This window comes from Nycticebus coucang, chromosome 8 (genome assembly GCF_027406575.1).
Source record: "Nycticebus coucang isolate mNycCou1 chromosome 8, mNycCou1.pri, whole genome shotgun sequence".
NCBI classification, from domain to species: domain Eukaryota; kingdom Metazoa; phylum Chordata; class Mammalia; order Primates; family Lorisidae; genus Nycticebus; species Nycticebus coucang.
In genome coordinates this window covers 76,664,520-76,681,344 of record NC_069787.1, presented here as the reverse complement: position 1 = coordinate 76,681,344, position 16,825 = coordinate 76,664,520, and the positions used below count along the sequence as shown (strand labels likewise).

The 16,825-nt window shown below is 44.2% G+C and overlaps 1 protein-coding gene and 1 pseudogene across 1 annotated transcript in view; both read right to left on the bottom strand.

Annotated features, from left to right (window-relative positions):
* Window positions 1–1,929: 1,929 nt before the first annotated feature.
* The window catches only part of CMTM7 (CKLF like MARVEL transmembrane domain containing 7), a 60,173-nt gene continuing 45,277 nt past the window's right edge, over window positions 1,930–16,825 (bottom strand). The window contains exons 2-5 of the mRNA XM_053600310.1: window positions 15,526–15,699; window positions 8,492–8,590; window positions 5,245–5,326; window positions 1,930–2,548 (exon numbers count right to left, since the gene is read on the bottom strand). Coding sequence (XP_053456285.1) covers window positions 2,535–2,548; window positions 5,245–5,326; window positions 8,492–8,590; window positions 15,526–15,699 — 369 coding nt within the window. The 3' untranslated portion in view covers window positions 1,930–2,534. The remainder of the gene's footprint in view (window positions 2,549–5,244; window positions 5,327–8,491; window positions 8,591–15,525; window positions 15,700–16,825) is intronic.
* On the bottom strand, window positions 12,597–12,696 carry LOC128592946 (uncharacterized; annotated as a pseudogene).

Below are 16,825 nucleotides of genomic sequence, written 5' to 3'. Positions count from 1 at the left end.
ATTGAAGCTGTAGCCCAGGGGCAGTGGGTCACCACTGGGGAACCACAGGGTATCCTCCTTCTTACTGTCCACAGCATCCTCAACTGAAAATGCCAAGCTATGTGCAGAGGCTGCCAGGATGACAAGGACTCAAAGGTGCTGGCCCTGTTTCTAGAAGGTCCCTGAGTGGCTGGGAAGCCACAGAGCTAAATGCAGTGGAGGAGCAGAGGTCTGAAAATCATCACCATACTTGCAAAGTGAGAAGCCAATGTCCTCTTCCCAGGTTAGGTGGAGTCAGTGGACCTCTGTTGGGTGACACCATGAGTTGGCTCAGAGGCTGCTGCTGTGCCTGTGTTAACCCACCTGGTTTCTGGCAAGCGTTTCATCCTGCCCTACATCCACAACAGGTTCTGGAGATCTGCTGAAAACTGCTCTCAACGCCCCAGCCTGACTTTAAAAGGCCCCAGAAATTAAATGTGAAGGTGTTTTCCAGCAGCACCCCCCCTACCCCCCAGGCACTTCTGCAGCATTAACCTGCTTGTTTCCTGTGATTTTGGTCCCTCTTTGGGGATTGAGACCAGAAAGGTAACTATAATCTAAACACCTAGCTATTACTGGGTTTCAAGAAGATCTCAGGCAGGTAGGATGGGTTTAGGGGCTAAAGCTTGGAGAGGTGGTGTGATGTCAAGGGCTAGTAAATGGCAGGGCTGGGACCCAAAGCCAGGTTTTCTGCCTCTAACCTGACTTTCTTCCCACCATCCTTAGCTCTGATGGCTTAAACATTTACTCCCTGGTGTTAGGCATGTGGCCAGTTTCTAAAATGGCCTTGTGGCTTCAAGCAGTCCCTTCTGTCTCCATCTCTCACCTCAACACTCTGGCCAAGCAGCTGACTCTTCAGCTAACCAGTTGCTGCTGCTTGTCTGTGACCTCACTTGGCTCTGTGCTTTCTTTGCTTTTCACTGAGCAAACTCTGGCTCCTACTATTCCACATCCGACTCTGCCCTACTCTCCTCTGTCCTCCTGAGAGGAGAAACAAATGGTCACAGCCAGCTCCTGGTTCCTCGATGAGGCCTGTGTCGGCACTGCAAGGTGGGACCTCTGGGCCCTGCTGCTCACCTGGATGGTGTCTTCCGCAGCCAAGTCCTCCAACTTGTGCTGAGGAGCTAGTCAACACAGGGCTGCTCAGACGTATTCCTGCTGCGGCCCCTCTGAGACACAAGATGCCCTCCTATCACCAGCACAGATGGACACATCACGGTGCTGCTTCCCTCGATAACCCCAGACAGAGCTCACTCTCCCGAGCTGTCCCAATGAAGGAGAGCAGCCCAAGAGCTCCGTCTCAGCCCATGTGATGCGGAGGAAAGCATGGGGCAGGGAGTCAGGCACGCAGAGATTCTAAACCCATCTCTCCCCGCCTCACCCTGTGCCATGGGAAGGAAGGCCCGATTTCCTCACCTCTAAAAAGGTGGTCCTACAACCAGCCCCAGACACTGCAATCGCTAATAGGTGTGGTCATGAATGCCACGTGCTCGCAAGGGGGATTGCTCAACAAAGTTTGTTCCATTCCCCTTCTTCCTCTTTCCACGACCGGGAAAGCAGCAAATTTAAGACAAGAAAGTGAATTGTCATAGTGTAAATGCAATCCTTAGCTTCCTTCAAAGCCCTTTCCAAATTCAGCAAATTGATGCTGCAGAAGAAGGACCTAAATACAAACCAAAACCTGCACATGTTTACCCAAAACCTAAAACTCAGGATCACCATCACCCAAAATGGATAGAAGAACCGAAGTCTAGCAGTTTAGCAAGCAGTCTAGACAGAGTGTGGGGTTTAAGGCCAAGGACCAGGCACAAACTCAAATGGAAACTATTTCAGGCCGTTTTACAGACTTCTAGTTCATTAAGAAATTCTTGTACAGAAAAGAAAAAGGACAAAAAAGAGAGAGAAAAGAAAAACAGAAATCCTTGTGTGATTGGCCAAGTCAATATTTTATTTTTAAAAACAACACACACACACACACACACACACACACACACACACACACCATAGTAACAAAGGCAGAGGGAAGGAAAGGAGACACTAGATGTCCCATGTGGGAACAGGCTGACCACTTTCAGAAAGAGAATATTTTAGAGATCAGATTGACAAGCTAGATAAATTAGGAGGAGGCTTTGTTTTTGTAAGAGGAATTTAAGGCATTGGGCACTCCCCTGAGGAATGTGAAGTTGAAGCAGATTCTTGAAGGAGTAATCACAACACATCCCACATGTGTTAAGTGGGACCATCAGTACCTGAGGAGGTTCTAAAAAGAAGGGAGCCCCTGAGGCTGCTTTCCTTTCTGGCAGAAGAAGAGGACTGTTCTCCAAGGAGGACTGGAGAAATCTGGCCAGCTCAGGAGCTCAGGGAACCACCTCCTGCAAAGGCCAGAGGAAACTGCAGGCCCTTCCTAGCGTCCACCAGCCAGGGCAGGTCTTTGGCACCAGGTCACAGGTCCAGGAGACTGGCCTGAGATCCTCCTGTCTGCAGAGCTCCCGAGGGGCTGGAAGGCTGTGGCCTGGTCAGACGGTTGCATCTGGGGAAGGAATGACAAAGTTGGGACAGCCTGTCAGGAGCAGAGCTGACCAGAAGCCATACAGTACCTGCATGATCTCAAGGCCTGCTCAGGTGGGGGACAGAAGAGGACAGAGTCCTCCACCCAGAGCTGACTATCATTGGAATTCTTTTTTTTTTTTTTGAGACAGAATCTCACTTTGTCACCCTCAGTAGAGTGCTGTGGCATCACAGCTCACAGCAATCTCAAACTCTTGGGCTTAAGCAGTTCTCTTGCTTCAGTCTCCCAGTCGCTGGGACTACAGGCGCCCACCACAATGCCCAGGTATTTTTGTTTTTTTGGTTGTAGTTGTCATTGTTGTTTTGCAGGCCAGGGCTGGATTCTAACCCGCCAGCTCTGGTGTATGTGGCTGGCGCCCTAGCTGCTGAGCTATAGGCATCGAGCCAGGAATTATTTTATTCTTTTAAAAATACATTTCTATAAAAGAAAAAAATCAATAGTGCAGAGGGGTGCCTATCCCCTCCCTTTTTACCCACCTTACCCTCAGAGGTGACCCCCAGTAACTCCAGTCTCTGTTTCTTTCCACAATTTAAATAATATATATAGATTTATCACCTTTAGATATTACTTTTTTCTATATTCAATTTTTTTATTATTCATTTTTCTTCAACAGCTTTACTGGGATATGATTCACAGACTGTACCACTCACCCATCTAAAATGTAAAATTCAGTGGTCTTTCAGAATAGTCACAGGACTGTGCAGCCATCATAATTTCAGAACATTTGATCACCCCAAAGAAAAACTCCATCCCATTAGCCATCTCTCCTGAGTCCCTCCTGCCCTAGCCCCAAGCCACCAGGGTCTGGCATCTCTGTGGATCTGCCCATTCTGGACAGTCCTCATGAATGGAATCCTGCACTATGGCGGCCTCGGCGCCTGGCCTTTCACGAGCATCATGTCATGTTACGGCTCCGCCATGACTGCCCTTCTGCAGCTGTTCAGAAAACCTAACATGCATGTCTAGACACTGCTAAAGTGTTTTTTTTTTTTTTAAAAGAAAAAGGATGAAGAAAGGAAGCCCTGGCACAAAGAAACAAGTGGATTAATCAAAACAGTAGGTTTCGGCTGAAGTGTGCCCAAAGATGAGACCAGAAAGTAGGGGCGGGTCAGGCAGGTTTAATGAAAGTGACAGAGACCCGCCTGGGCAGAGCCAAAGATGGCATCTGTGCAGGCAGAGACCCTTTTTATGTGGAAAGGTCCCACTGCTGACTGGAGGACTGTGGTGGGCTGGGGGTCTTCTGGCTCAAATATTTTGGACAGGGCTAGCTGAGCCCTTTGTGGTCTTTGTTCTGGGAGGGGAGGAAGATGAAGGAAAAGGTTTATGTGTGGGCTCGGCGCCTGTGGCTCAAGCGGCTAAGGTGCCAGCCACATATACCTGAGCTGGCGGGTTCGAATCCAGCCCGGGCCTGCCAAACAACAATTACGGCTGCAACCAAAAAATAGCCGGGCGTTGTGGCGGGCGCCTGTAGTCCCAGCTACTTGTGAGGTGGAGGCAGGAAAATTGCTTGAGCCCAAGAGTTGGAGGTTGCTGTGAGCTGTGAAGCCATAGCACACTACCCAGGGCGACAGCTTGAGGCTCTGTCTCAAAAAAAATAATAAAAAAAAAAAAAGATTTATGTGTGAGCATGTTTACTCCACCATTCTTCTTTTTTTTCTTTTTTTCTTTTTTGAGACAGAGTCTCAAGCTGTTGCCCTGGGTAGAGTGCTGTGGCATCACTGCTCACAGCAACCTCAAACTCTTGGGCTTAAGCGATCCTCTTGCTGCCTCCCAAGTAGTTGGGACTTCAGGCGCACGCCACAACACTCGGCTGTCATTTGGTTATAGTTGTCATTGTCGTTTGGCGGGTCTGGGCTGGATTTGAACCACCAGCCTCAGTGTATGGGGCTGGCGCCTTAGCTGCTTGAGCCACAGGCGTTGAGCCTACTTCTTCTTTTTTTTTCTTTTGAGACAGAGTTTCATCTGTCCTCCAGGCACATAAGGCATCCATGCAACACCACAAACCCCCTTAGAATGACAGAGAAGGTTCTGAAGCTGGAAAACTGTATGCGAGGTGGCTGAGGTGGCTACGTAGGAGGGAGAAAATGGTTATAAAATAGCACATGTAGTCTGATCCTTTTAATAAAAGCAACAGGTAGGCGGCGCCTGTGGCTCAAGGAGTAGGGCGCCGGTCCCATATGCCAGAGGTGGCAGGTTCAAACCCAGCCCCAGCCAAAAAAAAAAAAAAAAAAAGTAAAAATAAATAAATAAATAAAAGCAACAGGGCAACAGGTAGATGGATTTCAAAGAGGAAATACTGGAAACATAGACACCAGGTGCTATTTCTGAACAGTGATGACAGATGGTGTTCAAATTTCCTTCTGCTTATCTGTATTTTCTAAAAGCTGCACATTCTATGGTCATCGTTAAGAAACTTATATAAAGAAAATGCTTTGTCTTCAGAGTCTGAAATGAAATGTCAGGGCATCACTGGGCATGTGGAGATGGGTAAGTTCTGTCTTCCTGCTGGTCCCGCAGTCTAACACCACTTCTCAGGTCCCCTTGGGAGCAGCAGGAGAAAGCAGCACGGTTGGCTGACCTCAAGAACAAGCCGTCCTCCCATTCTGAAAAGGAGGGGACTTTCAGAGATCTTCTGGGTACAGATAAGCAGAACTCACCTGTGGACTGGGTTACACACGAGATCTTGTAGGACAGCCATATGCTCGCCAGGCAGAGGAAGGTGGCCAAGAAACCGAAGATCTGCAGAGGAGAGAGGCCAGGGAATCACAGCCCATAGGCCAATCGCTCATTCCCTGCACCATCTGTGACCTGACCTCCTTGCCATGCTCAGTCACTGGCCCCAGGTCCCCTGGGTTGGGTCCAGGGCAGGTCTGGCAGCCAGGCCTCTGGTCTCCACCCTCTGCTCTTTTTACTCTAGGCAACTTCAGTGTCCAGGTTTGGGTTTATATCTAAAGCTGAGTTGGGACCAAGCCATTGTACTTTGATTATCCTGAACAGGTAAGTAAGGTGAAATCATATTTTAATTTGGGTTTAAAAATTGTAAACAGTTGGCCGGACATGGTGGCTCACGCCTATAATCCTAGCACTCTGGGAGGCTGAGGCAGGTGGATTGCCTGAGCTCACAAGTTAAAGATCAACCTGAGTCAGAGGGAGACCTTGTCTCTAAAAATAGCTGGACGTTGTGGCGGGTGCCTGTAGTCCTAGCTATTTGGGAGGCTGAGGCAAGAGAATTGCTTAAGCCCAAGAGTTTGAGGTTGCTGTGAGCTGTGACGCCATGGCACTCTACTGAGGGCAACACAGTAAGACTCTGTCTCAAAAACATAAATAAATAAAAAATAAAATAAAAATTTTAAATCTTCAAATGGATTTTATTGGTGTGGTGGCACTGTTTGCATTTCACTTATTATGGCTTTCTGCTCTGTTCTGGCTTTTAGCCATGTAAGAGCCAGAAGCTGAGGCCTTTATATCTAGTTTGCACATATTAAATAATATTAGACTAAAACAAGTCAGGGAAATGTACTTTTCCTTTCTCAAGGTCCATCTATTGCTCAAATGCGACGAAAGCTGCCCTAGTCCAGCCCAACCCCCTCACTGTAGATGGGGAACAGGGTGGCTGGGTAGGAAGGGGCCTTGGGAGAGGCTCTCAGATGGCCCAGGAGAAGGCCGGCACGAACCCTGGTGTTTTTGGAACTCTGAAACCTGCAGCCATTTTCCTTCCTGTGAACACACTGGCAGCTGTAGCAGCTAAACTTACTGATCCCTTACTCTGTATCTGCCAGGGTACTAGCCCTTTAGGTATGGATTCCATTAACACAACTCTACGAGGTGGGTGCTAGTGTTACTGCCCTCATGCCCACCCCACTTTACAGCTAAGGGGGGCATGGGATGTGAGCCCAGGGAGTCTGGCTCCAGAGTCCATGCTCTGCTCACTGCGCCACCCTAGTGTGCAGCTGAAGTCCCCAGCTGACAGCAACAGGAATGGTCCTGGAGCAGCCAGATGAAGGGTAGGATTTTCAACAAGTTTTGGTTTTCTTTTCAAGCCCAGCTGTCAGTTTACATAAAGAGCTGCCACCCCAGCCCACACTCACTACTCCCTGAGTGCCTTTTCCTTGGCTCCTTTTGTACCAGTTGTTTGTAGCACATAATTAGCCTATTAGAGCCTGTCCTGGCCTCTCATTGTCTGTTCTGCACAATTAGCACATTACATACTATCCCAGTCTCCAACTGTCTGCACCGCATAATTGAACAGTTTATTATATCACTACATAACACTAGTCTAGATGACAATGCCTTGTTTGCTAATTGTTTCATGTGCCTCTCCTCATCTCCTAAGCTAAATTACCACTTTCTCATAAGCAAGGGCCATATTTTAAAAATGTCTCCTGGCTTCCCCAGGCCCCATGCACAAAGACAGTGTATGATAAATGTCAGCTCTCAGGAATCCAGGGCTAAACTGGCAAACCCAGACGGGATCTCCCTGAGAGGGCCCTGGAGCACAGAGGGCATGGATTTCCTCTGTGTCTCTTCCCCTAGTCTGCATGGTAGCTGGGTAGGTGGTGTTTAAGGGCCATCCTCTGAAGTGACGTTCTGCTCCCATGCTGACCTTTGGAGGAGAGACTCCATCTCTCAGTGGAATTCTAGGAGCCAACCCATGCCCAGGCCAAAGTCTGGAGAATTTTAGTAATGTATGTAAGTGAAAGACAGTGAATGTTACACACAGAGAGCTATTTATTCATTTATTTTTCTTTTTTAAAAAAGATAGGGTCAGCTGGGCCCGGTGGCTCATGACTGTAATCCTAGCACTCTGGGAGTCCAACTCTTGAGACAAACGTGAGCAAGAGTGAGACCCTGTCTCTACTAAAAATTGAAAAGAATTTAGCTGGTGTGGGTTGTGGTAGTCGCCTATAGTCCCAGCTGCTGGGGAGGCTGAGGCAGGAGGATCACTTGAACCCGTGAGTTTGAGGTTGCTGTGAGCTAGGGTGATGCCACTGCACTCTAGCCTGGGTGACAGAGACTCTAACTAAATTAATAAATAAATAAAACAAAAAGATGGGGTCTCACTGTATTGCCCAGGCTGGACTCAAACTCCTAAGCTCAAACGATCCTCCTGCCTCAGCCTCCTTAGTAGCTGAGACTACCAGTATACACCACCATGCCTGGCTTGAGAGAGCTTTTCATTTAAAAAAAAAAAACTCATTTAAAAAATCTTGTCTTCTCATTAGTGAAGCAAATCAGTACTGGTGCATAAGCCACTGAACTGGAAATAGGTAAATCAGAAATCAGATAACAGGAATCTATGACTCTTTAAAAAATAATATAAATAATACGTACATATATCTATATGCCTGTACATATATATGTATACACTTCCCACCATACTGTTGGGGTTTTTTGTACATTTCCATCTACTTCTATTTGTGGATATCAGATGGATCTATTTTCACCTCTGAAAGGCACAGAGGTCTTATTTCCTGCCCTGAATACTATTAAGAATCAGGAACGGTAAAGCTAAGACTGGTGGCAGATATTACTAATTGATCATAGTATCCTGTCCCCTGGGCTCATAAAAGGCCCTGAAATCCTTCTCTGCCTATTACTGAGGCAGCCACAAGTAAATGATGAGCGTGGGCATGTGCCCGCCAATTTAAGTAGTGGCGGTAAGTGAGAGGGGGCTGGGTGCTGCTGGCCAACAGACTGAATCAGCCCTGACACATCACCTTCAGATACCCTCTGCTGTGAGCCCAAGTTTACGGCTTGTTGGAGGTAGCTGCCGGCTGGACTGAGGTAGTTATTGAATCTATGAAACAAAAGCCCCAGAAACCAACCACTTTTCGGCCGCCACCATTAAAAAATGAGCATTTGAAGTATGAATTGCTTCTTAAAGACTCCTGAGAACATCCTCACCGATCCGGCTACCAATCCGCTCTGGCTGTAACTCTTGGAGGCTGCCACGATGGAGGCGATGAGCAGGAGCAGGGTACCGATCAAATAGTGCAGAAGTTCCTGGGGGCAAAAACAAAGACGAGAGTGGGTAGGGAGGTCCACTCCTAGCTCTCTCACAGCAGCTGGGCATCAGAAGAGATGAAAAGAAAGGGAGAGTGACGCTCTGATTCTCCCTCACAACACCTCGCCAGGAAGAGGCCAAGTAAGAGAGGAAGGAAGCTGGACAGGCGGGAAGGAAAGGGGACACAGAAAGGAAGCCACCAAGGATGGCTCCACTCCTGACATCAAGTTGCAGGTAATACCTTGACCTCCGGCTAAAGCTACTAAAAAGCAAATGAGCTTACAACTCACAGGCTGGAGAGTTTGAACAAAATTCCAGCTCTGAGAAGCAAAACCCTTTAAAGAGACATGTTCCTTTCTCTGCAGCTTCAGAGCAAGTTCTGGGCTAACAACGCGCTGGCTTTGTGTGGCAGCCCTGAGTGTGGACTTGAGAGGCATTAGTTCTTCAGGGCCCTTTAGACTTCGGGGCCTAGAATGAGGGGTGGTATGTAGTGTCAGCTGGCTGTCTCACTCTTAAGCCCCCTGGTTTTGTCTCATTTTGTCATTTCGTCTTCTCCACAGAAGAAGTGAGTCTCTCCACTGTGTCTTCTCCACTGCGCTCTGCCAGTGAGTCTCCTAGCAGGACTGATTCTACCTTTACTTCTTGCCTTGGCCATGGGCCTCCCATTTCCACCACATTCACTCTCTGTGATTAAAATAGCATCTCTGTAGGCCATAGACAAGGCTGCGGCTTTCAGCAGTCTGGAATGCTTCCACCTCACCCTTCGCCCTCCCCAGTCAGTACCAGATCAGAGGAGAACCGGAGAGAAGGGTCACCTAGAGTACTGGCTCTGAATCTAGAGCCCATCCATTTTCAGTTCTCTTCAGTGAGAATTTAGACATTATTCCTTCAGGAAGTTCTGCCCATTGGGGCAGGAAGCTATTAAACTCTGGAAAAACATTCTACTTTTAAGCTTCAGCTCTTCTCAAAGCTTTGCAAAATCAAAGACCCTCGTTTCTTTTTTAGTGACTTGAAAGGACTATTACAAGGTAGATCACAGAGATTGTGACTATAGAGCAGATTAGCAACTTCCCACCTCCAAGATTTTCACCTACAAAGAAAGAGGAGGATGACATGGGACAGGGAAAGATGATTCGAGAGAATCCTGACTGGGAAGTACTTAAATAGTACTCAGCCAAAAATGTGTGACAGAGGCTGTCCCTCCAACACTTAGCCCACCCTGCTCTTGTCTGAGGCTTTATTCTCTCCTTTGCTTCCTCAATCTCAGTATCAGGACAGAAAGGTGCCGTAACATGGAAAATGGCCTTAGAACTCAGAAACACAAAAGAAATTTCTCTCAAAATTTAATGTTAAGGTAATAACATTAAATGTGAATGATTAAACAATTTAATGAAGAGGTACGGGCTGTCGGACCGAATTAAAAAAAACCTAAGATAAACCCACAGTATATGCTGTCTACAGTGTATGCTATAAAGGAGACACATTTTATACTCAAAAATCTGCCATGCAAATGCTAGCCAAATGAAAGCCAAAGGGCTATACTAGTATCAGGCAAAATAGACTTTAACACACAAAAAGTGACTATAAAGAGGGACATTTTATAATAATGAAAAGGTGAAGTCACCAGGAAGATACATAACAATTACCAACATGTATGCACCTTGTAAGACAGCCAAAATACAAGAAGCAAAAAATGAAAAAAATAGAGAAACAGATAATTCAAAAGCAATTACAAGGAAGACTAGAAAATACGTGAAGATGAATGAAAATGATGACACAGTCTACCAAAATGATGGGATGCAATCAAAGCATTTCTCACAGGGAAATTCATAGCTGTAAATGCAAATAGTAAAAAAGAAGAAACATCTCAAATTAAACTTCGAAGACACTGGAAAAAGAAGAACAAAGCAAATGTAAAGCAAGCAGAATGAAGACAATAAAAACTAATGATAAAAAGAATAGAAAAAAATAGATAAAAATCAACGAAACCCAAAGCTGGTTCTTTGGAAGAGCAACAGAACTGATAAAACTTTAGCTGGACTGATAAAAAAAAAAAAAAAAGAAAGAGAGAAAGAGAGGGTAAGAGAGAGAAAATGAGAGAAGATACAAAAGAAAGAGGAAACATTACTAGTGATCTTACAGAAATAAAAAAGATTTTAAAAATACTTTAAACAATTAATTGCAGTTGGACGCGCTGGTTCACACCTGTAATCCTAGCACTCAAGGAGGCCGAGGCAGGAGGATGGCTTGAGCTTCGGAGTTTGAGATCAGGCTAAGCAAGAGTGAGACCATATCTCTAATAAAAACAGAAATAATTAGCTGGTGTGGTGGCACAGCTACTCAGGAAGTGGAAGAAGTAGGATCCTTGAGCTCCAGGAGTTTGAGGTTGCCGTGAGCCAGGCTGATGCCACTGCTCCCTAGCTGGCACTGAGAGAGCAAGAGTATATCTCAAAAAAAAAAAAAAAATTAATTGCATGCCACCAGTGCCTAGTCTAGACCACCACTTTGTCTAGGATGACTTCACAAACTTAATTGTCAGTGGTTGTATGATGACAGTTCTGATGGCCAGTCCAGACAAAGAGTTCCAAAATTGCTTTGATGAAACATAGAAAAACAGTTGAGAAAATCTAACACTCTTCATGAAAGTTTGACGCTAAGGGAACTTACTCAGTCTGATAAAGGCATCTACCAAAAAACTCATCTCTAATATCACAATTAATGATGAAAGGTGATGCTGCTCTTGCCATTCTAGTCAGCATTCAACTAATTTATTCAACTAATTTCTTGCAACAAGGCAAGAGAATGAAATAAAAGGTACTGAGATTAGAAAGGAAGAAGTAAAAACATCTCTCTTTGTAGATGACGTGGTGTTACAAGTAGAATATTCTAAGAACTCCACTAAAAAATCTATTAAAATAGAGTTCAGTGAGGTTGAAGATAGGATTAATACAAAAAGTAATTATATTCCTATTCGCTTTCAATGAAAAATATGAAAATGAAATTGAGAAAAACATCTGCGTGAAATAGTATCAAAGGAATAAAATATTTAGGAACAAGGTTTCTTTTTCCCCCTCCCTTTTTTTTTTTTTGAGGCAGAGTCTCACTATGTCGCCCTCAGTAGACTGACATGGCGTCACAGCTCATAGCAACCTCAAACTCTTGGACTTAAGCAATTCTCTTGCCTCAGCCTCCCAAGTAGCTGGGACTATAGGCACCCACCACAACTCCTGGCTATTTTTCTTTCTTTTTTTTTTTTTTAGAGACAGAGTCTCACTTTGTCTCCCTCGGTAGAGTACTGTTGCATCACAGCTCACAGCAACTTCCAGCTCTTGGGCATAGGCAATTCTCTTCTCTCAGCCTCCCAAGTAGCTGGGACTACAGGTGCCCGCCAGAACGCCAGGCTATTTTTTTGTTGCAGTTTTGCTGGGGCCAGGTTCAAACCCACCATCCTTGGTATATAGGGCTGGAGCCCTACTCACTGAGCCACAGTCACCACCCTTGGCTATTTTTTTGTTCCAGTTGTCATTGTTGTTTAGCTGGCCCCGGCTGGGTTCAAACTTGCCAGCCTGGGTGTATGTGGCCAGCGCCCTACCCACTGAGCTATGGGCACTGCCTAGGAACAAAATTTTTTTAAAAAATATAATACAAACCTTATACTCTGAAAATTTTAAAACATTAAAAGAAATGAAAGAAGATTTAAATAAATGGAAAAATCTCCCATGTTTATGGATCATAAGACTTAAAATTGGTAGGGTGGCAATATTCTCCAAGTTAATCTACAAATCCAACATAATTAGCAATGTTTTCAGCTAATTTCTTTGTAGAAATTGAAAAGTTGACTTTTTTTTTTACTAAAGATATACTATTTTATTGGATAAATACTTGTCTTGAAAATACACGTTTTGTCAAGTCACAATAATTACCTATAAACACTAAAGCACATCTAAAATACTGAGGGGTAATACAGACATGGTAGGAGAGGCAAGGAAGAGTTCTTTCTGTTTCAAAAATATGGAATACTTCACAAATTTGCACATCACTCTTATGCAGGGACAGTGCTAATCTCTGTATTGTTCCAATTTTAGCATGTGGTGCTGAAGAGAGCATGAAAAGCTGATCCTAAAATTTATGTGGAGTTGTAACAATCCAAAACAACCTTAAAATAGAACAAACTGGGAGGACTCCTATTTCCTAATTTCACAACTATAAAGCTACAGTAATCAAAATAGTGTGGTACTGGCATGAAGAGACATGCAGATCAATGGAACAGAATTCAAAAGCCAGAAATCTATGTATTTAATGATCAATTGATTTTGACAAGGGTGCCCACACCATTCAATGGGGAAAAAAAATAGTCTTTTCAACAAATGGTGCTGGGAAAACTGGATATGTCCATGCAAAGAATGAAGTTGAACCCTTACCTCACACTGTATACAAAAATTAACTCAATATTATATTAAGCAAAATAAGCCACAAACAGAAAGTAAAACACTGCATGTTTTCAGTCATATATGGAAGCTAAAATGGTTGCTCTTAGTAAAAAAAGCAGAAGATACTAGAGGCTAGGAATGGGAGGGGGAAGGGAAGGCTAAGGACAGATTTGTTGAAGAACACAAAATTACAGCTAGATAGAAGAAATAAATAAGTTCTAGTGTTCTTTAGAACTATAGTATGACTATAGTTAACAATTATACTTCATATGGTTTCAAAAAGCTAGAAGGAGGATATTGACTATTCTCAACACACAGAAATGATAAATGTTTCATATGATGGATATGTTAATTATTCTGATCTGATCACTATATGTTTCAAAACATCACTATGTACGCTATTAATACAAATAATTTATTATTTGTCATGTAAAAATAATTTTAAAAATTAACACGAAATGGATCAAAACCTCAATGTAAAAACTAAAACTATAAAACTCTTAGAAGAAGACATAGAGGTAAATGTTGGCACTCTTGAATTTGACAATGGCTTCTTAGATATGACACCAAAGGCATGAGCTAAAAAAGAAAAAAAAATAGTTGGATTCATCAAAATCAGAAACTTGTGCTTTGAAGAAGACCATCAAAAAACTAAAAAACAGAATGGAAGAAAATATATTCAAATCATATATCTGATAAGAGACTTTTATCTAGACTATACATGATATAAAGAACTCTAACAACTCAATAATAAAAAGACAGATAACCTAATCTAAAAATAGGCAAAGGATTTTATTTTATTTATTTATTTTTTTGAGACACAGTCTCATTATGTTGCCCTCGGTAGAGTGCCGTGGTATCACAGCTCACAGCAACCTCAAACTCTTAGGCTTAAGCGATTCTCTTGCCTTAGCCTTCCAAGTAACTGGGACCCCAGGTGCCCACTGGGTTTGAACCCACCAGCCTTGGTGCATGTGGCTGGTGCTGTAACCACTGAGCTACAGGCGCAGAGCCAAGGCAAAGGATTTTAATAGACATTTCTTCAAAAAATATATACAAATGGCCAAAAAGCACATGAAAAGATAACTGACATCGTTAGTCATCAGAGACATTGAAACCACATGAGATACTATTTCATACTTATTTAGAATGGTAGGATCAGATAGACAAGTTTTGGCAATGGTGTGGTGAGACTGGAACCCTTGTACGCTGCTGGTGGGGATGTACAATCTGGCTGTTTCTCAAATAATTAAACATAAAGTTACCATATGACCCCAGCAATTCTACTTTTAGGTATATGCCAAAGAAAAATGAAAACATGTCCACACAAAAGACTTGAATATGAACGTTCATAGTAGCATTATTCATAATAGTCAAAAGGTGAAAATAGCCAAAGGTCCTTCAGAGATGAATGAAAAACAAAGTGTGGTATATCCATGCAATGGAATAAAACTGGATTATAAAAAGGAATGAAGTACAGATATATGCTACAACATGGATAAACCATGAAAATATTCTGCTAAGTGAAACAAGTCAGCTAAAAAGATGCCATATATGATTCCATTTATATGAAATGCCCCAAGTAGAAAAATTTTAGAGACAGAAAGCAGATTGATGGTTGCTTAGGATTGGAGGAAATAAGTGGTGGGGAGGTGAGAGCTAAAGGGTACAGAATTTCTTTGTGAATGATGAAAATGTTCTAAAACGAACTGTGGTGACAGTTACACAATTTTGAAAATATACTAAACCCTACTGAATTGTACACTTTACATGGGTAAATGGTATGGAAGGTGAATTGCCTATCAACAAAGCTTTTTTAAAAAAAATCATATAGTGAGAAGAAGTAAATATCTTGCAACCTCTGATTGTCTCCCAAGGCTCTACCACAGTTCCTTTTATTTAATTATTTTTTTTGAGACAGAGTCTGACTATGTTGCCCACGGTAGAGTGCCGTAATGTCACAGCTCACAGCAACCTCAAACTCTACTTGGGCTCAAGTGATTCTCTTGCCTCAGCCTCCCTTGTAGCTGGGACAACAGGTGCCTGCCACAACTTCTGGCTATTTTTTGTTTGTTTGTCTCAGACCGGGTTTGAACCCACTAGCCCTGGTGCATGTGGCTGACGCCCTAACCGCTGAGCTACGGGCAGCGAGCCTGCCAGTTCCTTTTAGCTAACAAATCCTATCATTCGACCCTCATGACCGCATAAATACCCATCCTCTCCATCACTTTCTTCCTCCCATGTTCCTCCTCCAAACTCACACACCACAGCCCACTCTCTGTCACTTGAGAAAATAAACATTGAGGTGAGAGCCACATGCCTTTTGTAGCTGGAAAGTGGGTTTTAGAAACCAGAGATGTCCAGCATCTCCGGGAAATTCAGGGCAGAAGCTGTAACGGATGGTTAAAGAGGTGGAATGGGCAAACAGGAAAGCCTCTGTTGGGTCTCAAAGCAGCTAATATCCTGACTTTTGCACGTGGAGAGCAGGGCCAGGCCACTCTTACCGACAGGGGCCAGCTGATACAGGTGAGCACACGGTAGAAGCGGAAGAGGTGGACCAGGTAAAAGGCGAGGATCATTATCAAGTCGCAAATGGTGACCACTTCAAAGTAGCTGTAGGCACTGTAGTCGGTCCACAGAGAGCTCCGCACACAGATGAAGGCAATCAGCAGTGTGACCTGAGACATGAACACAGAGGCATCAAAGAAGGGCCTGCCCAAGACATGCACCCAGAGAAAGGACGGATAAACAGAAAACAAACCAGACACCCCCTGGCAGGCCCCAATTGGGTTATATCTACCCAAATTGGCCAGTAGGTTGGAAGAGTGTAATTTCATACAGTAGCTTTTTAAAATAAATGCTAGTTGGGAAAGCTGACAATGGCAGAGACTGACTTTGCCTTCTCTAAAGTTCATTATGGTGTGCCGGCAGGATGTCTCCTCCGAGAGGAGGCAGGAATATAGGAAAATAACAAAGCAGAACCATTTCGTTTATTTGCTGGACCTCCACGGAGCAAAGAATAGAGCACAGAGCAATACTGGACCTAGGATTTCCATATTAGGACTGTAGAAAGCTGCCAACATTCAGCTGTTTTCGACCTACAAAGATGACAATTCACACATTATAGCTTCCTGGTTGGCTGATGCCTGACATACACGATCTCACTAAGGCCTCACAGAAAGCTGCCAGAACAGCATCCCCATGTTCTAGGGGGAAAATGAGGCACGCAGGTTTAACAATTAGTCCAAGGCTACCCCGCTTGTAAGCAGCGGGGGTGGAGGTAAATCCAGTTCTGCTTGACTCCAGGGACTCTGTTTCTCCATGTCGCATGCAGTTCTGCCTCCCGACCACGTATGCCATCATCACAACAAGCTGAGAAGGGTGGGTGTGTCCTCAAACTGTGTGGGGCCCTGTTTCAGAGGCAGTGCCTGCTCACCACCAGGGCAGGTGCTGAGAGCTCATTCAGTGACATTGTCACATGCATGACCGAATGAATGAATGTACAGAATTAATGACCTTCTATTGAATTGACAGGTGAGGTAAATACTAGCAACACATGAATGTGACAGGTGAGTACACTGGATGAAGGGAAAGAAGATTCTGAGTTTTTGTGAAGGGTACTCAAAGGCAATGAAACCTTGTCCACTCCGTGCAGGGAACAAATCAATAACACACAGGGTTAAATGCATGTAAAATTTCTGAATCTATTTTAAGTGCACAACTGAGGGCGGTACCTGTGGCTCAGTGAGTAGGGCACTGACCCCATATACCGAGGGTGGCGGATTCAAACCTGGCCCTGGCCAA